Raw genomic sequence first — 8778 nt, 5'->3', positions numbered from 1 at the left:
TTTACAGGTAGGAAAATGAGTAACTAGCCCATGTCTCTTATATGGGAAATACTAGAGTCTGGCTCAAAAGCCTATAACTTACTCATTAGATTATATACCATCTTTCAGCAATATATGCATACAACTTAAAGTTAAATATATACATGAATTAGAAATTTTTTTCTGAACATAGTGAAAAGAAAGGCTTAGGTGGCACGGTTGGTTGGGTGAATATGAAAAATAAACTAGCAGTACAGTCAGAACTGACTTGATGGCAATGGGTTTGGCTTGGTTTTTAAACTAGGTAAGAGATAATGGTATCTTGGATTGTGGTGGTGATGGAGAGAAAGGGATGCATCTGGGAGATATTTGGTAATTAAAATTGACAGGACTTCTGATGAACTGAAGAAGCCCTTGTAGCACAGTGTTAAAGCACTCAGTGGCTAACCTAAAGGTCAGTGGTTTGAATCCACCAGCAAAAGATGTGGCAGTCTGCTTCCGTGAAAATTTACAGCCTTGGAAACCCTACGGGGCAGTTCTACTCTGTCCTATAAGGTCACTATGAGTCGGAATCGACTCAACAGCAACAGGTTTGGTTTGGTTTGATGGATTGGAATATGGGAGGTTAAGAGACAAGGTGTCAAGGATAATTCTTTTGATCTGAATTGCAAAAAGGGATTGGACAGTGGAGCTGCTGGCAGAAGCCAGAGGAACAGGTTAGGTCATTGGGCTACAACAGTTTTTCTTTACACCACAAACATACTGTTCTTTCAATGTGCTGTTACATGGCAACTGGTTATGTCTGGGTTCTTTCCATTTATAAGAAAGCTCTCCTCTTCCATTAAAAAACTTACAAAAAGTTTCATTCTGCCAATTATAACTCCTATGTTGTATTAAAAATGGCAAAGACGGCTTTTCATCCATTTTCTTTAAAAAGTTTTATGAAGTCTTATCAAATTTAGATGTGAATGATAGTTACTCTAACAGGATAATGAAGGTTCAAAACTCCTCTATAAAGATACCAACTTCCCTAGGGCAGTACTAGAATGGTATATAAAGGTCCTGTTAAGTCCAAGATCAAGGAGTAAATACAATACTCATCCACCAACGTATGCAACGAATGGAAAAACTACCTTTACGCTTCGTATTTATTATTTGCTAAATACTACCTAATTTCTAAAAGTTTATAGTATTTCCTGTTCTCTTCCCAAGATTTTGAAGTATTATACAAAAATTCTGGACTTGTTTAAAAGATATTGCGATCCTAGTCTACTTTATTTTCTTCAACTTCATTGGTAAAATTCCCATGGTCCAAAAACGCTTCTTTTAGAAATTAAGATAAATAGGAAAACATACTATCAGTTTGAAAATCATGAACAGCTACAGGAAACGCCGGTTCAAAAAAAAAAAAAAATGACCTAATAGCATGTTGTCCGATAAACAATGCTGGTCACTTCTGATTCCTTCTCCTTTCAGGTTCACGAGAAACAGTCAATTTAACCTCAGCAAAGATATGCATCCTTTTGCTATACCACCCGGTCTTGTCAGGTCACATCACTGAACTGTCGGTAATAACTACAAGGCAGAACACTACTTGAGACGATCCGTGTACAATCTCACATCAGTTAATTTTAACTTTCCATGTGGAAGATGTCACGCATACACGCTCTGCCTGTTCGGCTAACTTTCGCACACACGGAGGACTTGAAGATCTCCGGACACAACGGCTTTGAGTTTTCCCCAGGGCATCTCAAACACGCTCTGGCGGTGGCCGGGGCGTCCCACCGCTCCCAGTCTTCGCCCTCTCCACAGCGCGGGGGTCTTGAGGGGCGCTGCCTCGCTAGGCTGCAGGAGGAAGGGGCGTGACGTCGCGGGAACTCCCGCGTGACGTCACGCGGGCTCCCGGCGGGGCGGGCCAGGCCGCCTGACCTTCCCCCTCCCCCGGAAAAGCGCGGGCTGCCCTGAGGGGCCGGTTTCCCGCCCGGCGATTGGCTGTGTGGTGGAGGAAAGGGGTGAAAGAGAAGCGAGCAGCTGTGAGTTCACAGTCTAGAGAGTGTCCGCTTCCTCGTCGGGGCTTTTGGGAATCTCCAGGCAATCTTGGAAGCTGTGAGTAGGAGAACCTCTTTCCCCCAGCCCGAAGCGCTAGATCGTGGCGCTGCTTCCGGTTGGGACTGAAGAGCGCGCGCTAAGCGACCAGGTTTGGCTCCCGGGGTGGCGGTGGCCGCAGGGTTCCCGGGCTGCGTCTGAGGAAGTAGGCTGGGGCCAGGCTGTACTAATACAATGGGCCAGAGGGAGGACGAGCTCGCTTTCCATTCTGCTCCCTTCGTCTCCCGCGCGGCTTGAAGAAGAGCCTCCCAGCGCCGAGCCTGCCTCGCGCATGCGCCGACCCCGCCCGCGTCAGTCACGCTTTTCTCTGCCGAGCGTTTTCGTGAGGTTCAGCCGCGAAAGCTGCCGGCGCTGGTGAGAGGTGATGGATGAGGGTCCTGCGACCAGGGCTTCCACATTCACTCCCCCAGCAGTTTGTCTTGGACCCTTGTGTGACTCGACTTGTGCTGTGACTGGCAACAGATCTTTCATTTGTTTTCACTGAAGTACCTTTCGTGTCAGTTTACTTGTAAACACCTCAGCATTATAGCTCTTTTATAGATAGGACTTTTTTAAAATTTTAACTTAACCATACCATTATCATAACCAAGAAAATTAACGGCTGTTCCCTGATATTATCTAAAATTCAGTGCATGTTCCGTTTTCATTGCCTGGAGAAGTACCTGATCTAAATATTTGAAAAGCTTAATAAGAATGTATTTTTAATATTTCTGTAATGCTTTGCAGTTTACCAGGTAGCTTCACCAAAAGGTCAGCAGTTCGAATCCACTAGCAGCTATGGGGCAATCTTACTCTGTCCTGTAGGGTCTCCATGAGTCAAAATTGACTGGATGGTAGGTTTTCACACATAATCGTGCTGTCTTTAGAAATGTCATTGCTTATTTTAGTCTTCCTCAGGGACCTCAAGAAATCGATATCGAGAAACAAGTCAGTTTGGGCACTTGTTAGTAGTGGTAAGGCATTGACTAATAAACCAGGTGCGAAGTTTAAGTAGACTTGTTAATCATTTTACTTTTTTAGTGGTAGCATGGCCTGTAGTTAATGGCTTCAGTTCAAGAACATATTTAAATATTTACTACTCAATTTGCACTTAATAGCCTGTTGCTACCTTCAGTGGCTGCAGGAGTAATAATAACTTAATCATTTACCTTTACTCTGAGACAAAGTAGCTTTACCCTAATGGCCTTATTCCTGTAAATATTAAATGTTTTATATTCATAAATCTTACCTGTATCTGTATATTGCTCACCAACTTCCCTTCTTATGAGAAAGCTATACAGCTTCTCACGTGTGCTGATACTTAAATGATCTGCCTTACTCTCTTATAATTTATGTGTCTTTATGTTTGTGAGTACTTGTTTAAAAAAAAAAAACAGAAAACCAAACCCACTGCTGTTGAGTCGATTTTGACCCATAGCGACCCCAGAAGATTTCTGTCATGGATTGAATTATGACCCCCCAAAAATGTGTGTATCAGTTGGGCTGGGCCATGATTCCTGGTATTGTATTATTTTCCTATACGTTGTAAATCCTGCGTCTGTGACGTTAATGAGGGAGGATGGGAGGCAGTTGTGTTAGTGAGGCAGGACTGAACCTACAGGATTGGATTGTGTCTTGATGCAGTCTCTTCAGATAGAAAAGAGAGAAGTAAGCAGAGAGACAGGGGACCTCATACCACCAAGAAAGCAGTGCCAGGAGCAGAGTGCATACTTTGGACCTGGGGTCCCTGCACACAGAAGCTCCAAGTCTGGGGGAAGATTGATGAGAAGGCAGACAGAGAAGGCCTTCCCCTGGAACTGACACCCTCCATTTGAACTTTTAGTCTGCTTTACTGGGAGAAACTAAACTTATCTTTGCTAAAGCCATCCACTTGTGGTGTTTCTGTTATAGCAGCCCTACATAACTAACACAATTTCCAAGGCTGTAAATCTCAACAAAAAGCAGACTGCCACATCCTTCACCTGAGGAGCAGCTGGTGGTTTCGAATTGCTGACCTTTCAGTTAGAAGTGGATTCTTTAGCCACTGTGCCACCAGGGCTCCTGAGTACTTTTTAAGTCAGGAATATTTCAGGGTGTTTTTCTGGTTTGGGGTTTGATATGTTGTTGCACCCTACATCAATCCAAAAATAAAACAATACATTTTTTATAATGTGAAATGAATACTGACCATGGATGATTAAGAACCATTCATTAATAGAATCCTTCAATTTAACAAGAACCCTGATGGCTCAATGGGTAATCCCTCGGCTGGTAACCAAAAGGTTGGTGGTTCGAACCCACCAAGTGCTTCGTGGGAGAAAGATGTAGCAGTCTGCTTCCATAATGATTTACAGCCTTGGAATCCCTATGGGGCAGCTCTACTCTGTCCTATAGGGTCACTGTAAGTTAAATCGACCCCATGGCAAAGGTTTTTCGGTTTAGCATCATTTTAGGTAATGGCTTCTTTCTAGGAGGAATAAGATAAAATTTACCCGAAAATTTAGTTTAACTAAGACCAAATAAGGAGCCCTGGTGGCTCAACGGTTAAGCCCTAGGCTGATAACCAAAAGGTTGGCGGTTTGAACCCACCCCACAGGGCTGTTCTGTCTCGTCTGTCACATGGGGTAGCTATGAGTTGACGGCACCTAGCAACAACAAAGGCCAAATTACTGAAATCAGGGCTTTTCTCATCTTAATCATCTTCTTTCCTCACACCCCCCCCCACACACATTTTCAGTTTCAAGTGGACGTGTGTTTCTTCTATGACTGTAAATCACATAAAAATAAATGCAAAATTTATTTGTGTTGTGATCTGTTGTTTCAGGCATTTCAGCTGTCTCCAAAGACAACTTCATGCTTACATAATGTAACAGAAAGAGTCATAAATCATTAGGCAAAGAGAAGCGTGAAGCATATTCAGCAAGATGAACATCTCTGGAAGCAGTTGTGGAAGCCCTAATTCTGCAGATGTATCTAATGACTTTAAGGAACTTTGGGCAAAACTAAAGGAGTACCATGATAAAGAGGTTCAAGGTAAAAACTTTTCTCAAATACTGATTTGAGAAGTATTCATACTATATTTTTTTGAGACTTGTAGTAATAACTATAGTAATAACTAACTTTGTGCAGTAGTTTTATGTCTTTATAGAAGTGAGAAATGACTAAGTTCGAAGAGCTGATCATTGTGTGACCTTTATTACTGAAATTTTTTTGTGTTTCATTTTTACGGTTGAGTTGTGATTTTTCAGCTGTTGGCAATTACTACAGCACATAGTTCTTGCACAATTTGTAGTTACTTACTTGTGGTAATATGTATTAAAAAAAAAAGCGTAGTGGAAAAGGTATAAAAATTGGTGTCCGAAGACCTGGATTTTAGTTCTGATTTTATTCACCTACTTGCTCTGTGATCTCAGCCAAGTCACTTAACCTCTAAACTTAATTTTCTTCAGAAAAATGGGCGTTTATTCACAGGATTATTTATAGACGTACTCTACTTAAGTCATTTAACAACCCATTGGAATACTGTTTGCTGTTAAGCATTGAAATACAAAGGTGAATGACAGTTTACCTTCAAAGAGCCTGCAGTCTAACAGAGATAGAGTCATGTAAATATAATTACAGTACAATAAAATAGGAGCTAAAAGGTTTGTATAAAGTGCTTTGGGTAGAAAGAGGATTGAGCAGTTGTGCTTGGGAGGAGTATATATTGTGTTAAAATATACTCCATATAAAGAAGCTTTCTATAAAGCTAAGCTCAAGGTTTGATACTAATTTTTAATATGCTTTATCTAATTCTGTGATATTAACATAACATAGTTTTTCCATGTGTGGGGAATGCTTCATGTTATATTTGTTTTCTTGGTTACCTGTTGCAACCATAGGTTTAATAGTAAAGTGCTTTATAGCTTTAACGTTACACCGGAGTGCCGTTAAAACATGATCTACCTGAGTCCGAGGTATAGTATGTGGGTCTGTGTTGGAGCTTTCCCGTGGAAAATTTAGTTTCTGGCAAAACGTCATGATAATAGCCTCATCATTAATTAATGAGTTCTGAAACGTGAACCCCAGAAGTAATTTTCTTACAAGCCCCAGTTTACGTAGAGGCACTAGTTTAAGAAATGTTTTTTGGGCAATTAGGTGCTTGGGTGGTACAAACAGTTTGTACTGGACTACTAACCAAAAAGTTGGCAGTTCAAACCCAGACGCTCCTTGGAGGACAGGCCTGGTGATCTGCTTCTGAAAGATCACAGCCTTGACAACCCTACAGAGCAGTTGTGCTCTGTAACACATGGGGTTGCCATGAGTTGGAATCAACTCGACAACAACTAACAACAAAAACAACTATGTGTCAAACCTTGTGCATAAGAATAAATCATATATAATCTTATTTTTAAGAGAATTTCTAGTCTAGAATTGTAATGCAGTGTATTACCTAGAAACATGAAGGAAGAACCAGGTGTGTGTGTCTCTGTGGCTTGCTGTCAGGCCAGGCTTTACAATTCTATTAAGTCTCATTAGCCAGACAAATAATATGGTGGGTGGGAAGAGAGGGAATATTCTGAGTAAAGAGAATAAACAACATGTGCATAGGTTTGGAGATAAGAACTTGGTATAGCTTTAATAGAGGGATTGGGGTGGGTAATGGGAGCTTGTGGTGGCAGGGGTGGCTAGGAGATGGTGTCAGAAAGATAGACCTGTCCAGACTGTATAAGTTGGTAAGTGCTACGCTAAGGACATTGTCGTCATGTCTGGTCTTTAAGTCTAAAATTTTTGCATTGGGTGCTTACTTCCAATGATTAGGAATTGATGTAAGCAGTGCTGTATTGAGAAAGAGGCCATGTGTTGTAGTGGTTAAGGTCGTGAGCTCTGGATCTAGATTACCGGTATTTGAAAGCCATTTCTGCAACTTGAATACAGGTGGTGACCTTGTTACTTAACTTTACAGTGTCTCAGTGTCCTCATTTATAAAATGGAGAAGCTAATAATACCAATCTCATATTGTACTAAATAGGTTAACATGGAAAACATTTGGAATAGTGTCTTGACACGTAGTAAGCAATATATGTGTGTTAGTTCTAACTCGTTCTAAGCATCAACTTAATATATTATCGTTGCCTGCCGTGGAGCAACTCAGCTATATACAATGGGATACTATAGAAAAGTTTTAACAGAGGCTTTACATAGTGGCTACTTTTTATTATTCCTTTTAGTTTTTTTTTTTTTTTTTTACTGCTAATCTCTATTAGGCAACAGAAAGGGGATGGCCAAAATGACAAATATGAGAAAATTTAATTGGTTAAGAAATCTTAAAATTTCTTACTCTCCACCTTGTAGTTTTTGAATCACTAGCTGAGGTAAACATTCAAAACTGTCTTTAATTTTTTCATTCTGAAAGGTTGGAGTTTAACTACTCCTTTACCTGGACCCTTTTACTGCTCTACTATACTCATTCTTAATAGATTATACTGGTCCATGCCTCCATTAAAGTCCTTTTCCAGCATAAAAGGCCTGCTGATGCATCACATAGCCATCAGCTGGTTGTACTGTGGTGCTCGTATATTGCTGTGATCCTGGAAGCAGGGTCACCCTTGGTGAACAGGTTTCAGCGGAGCTTCCAGTCCAAGACAGACTAGGAAGGAGAACCTGGCAGTCTACTTCTGAAAAAAAATTAGCCAGTGAAACCGTATGAATAACAGCGGAACAACGTCTGATATAGTGCCAAAAGGTGAGCCCCTCAGGTTGGAAGGCACTCAAAATACAGTTGGGAAAGAGCTGCCTTCTCAAAGTAGAGTCGACCTTAATGACGTGGATGGAGTTAAGCTTTCGGGACATTCATTTGCTGATGTGGCATGATTCAAAATGAGAAGAAACAGCTGCAAACATCCATTAATAATTAGATCATGGAATGTACGAAGTATGAATGTAGGAAAGTTGGAAGTCATCAGAAATGAAATGGAATGCATGAAGATTGATGTCCTAGGCATTAGTGAGCTGGAATGGACTGGTATTGGCCATTTTGAATCAGACAGTCATATGGTCTGCTGTGCCAGGAATGACACATTGAAGAGGAATGAGATCACATTCATTGTCAAAAAGAATATTTCAACGTCTGTTCTGAAGTACAACTCTGTAAGTGATAGGATATTATCCATACGCCTACACAGGAGACCCGTTGATGGGACTATTGTTCAAATTTACACACCAGCTACTAAGGCCAAAGATGAAGAAATTGAAGATTTTTACCAACTTCTGCAGTCTGAAATTGATCAAACATGCAGTCAAGATGTGTTGATAATTACTGGTGCAGTCAGAGTGCAGTAGTATTAGGAATCCAGATATCGATGGGGTTATTATTGTTTTATTCATTGTTTTTTTTTTAAACTTAATGGTTTTTTCTAGAAAAGTCAAAACAAAGTAAAGAGTGAAAAGTTATCATTTATAAGCAAACAGGTAACCACTTTTAAAAAAATAATTTAATATTGTTGAGAATATGCATAGCAAGACATGCACCATTTCAAGTTTCTACAGTGATACTGATTGCATTCTTCCAGCTGTGCACGCATTCTCACCTTCCTTTTCTGAGTGGTTCCTCCCCCATTAACGTAAACTCACTACCCCTAAGGTTCCCATCTAATCTTTTGAGTTGCTGTTGTCATTTTGATACCACACAGGTAGATCTTAAAAGAGCGTAATGATCAACCCAGACATTCGTTA

The 8778-nt window shown here is 40.7% G+C and overlaps 1 protein-coding gene across 5 annotated transcripts in view; it reads left to right on the top strand.

The window, feature by feature from the left end:
• Positions 1-1912: 1912 nt before the first annotated feature.
• RBBP8 (RB binding protein 8, endonuclease) overlaps positions 1913-8778 on the top strand; it is a 133165-nt gene continuing 126299 nt past the window's right edge. For 3 of the 5 annotated variants that reach the window (XM_023543942.2, XM_010586820.3, XM_023543943.2), the window contains exons 1-2: positions 1913-2176; positions 4889-5097. In XM_023543942.2, coding sequence (XP_023399710.2) covers positions 4989-5097 — 109 coding nt within the window. In that variant the 5' untranslated portion in view covers positions 1913-2176; positions 4889-4988. The remainder of the gene's footprint in view (positions 2177-4888; positions 5098-8778) is intronic. The other 2 variants (XM_010586818.3, XM_003406360.4) reach the window with 2 other exon arrangements.

The sequence above is a fragment of the Loxodonta africana genome, chromosome 11 (genome assembly GCF_030014295.1).
Source record: "Loxodonta africana isolate mLoxAfr1 chromosome 11, mLoxAfr1.hap2, whole genome shotgun sequence".
NCBI lineage: Eukaryota > Metazoa > Chordata > Mammalia > Proboscidea > Elephantidae > Loxodonta > Loxodonta africana.
This window is presented reverse-complemented; position numbering and strand designations above follow the sequence as displayed.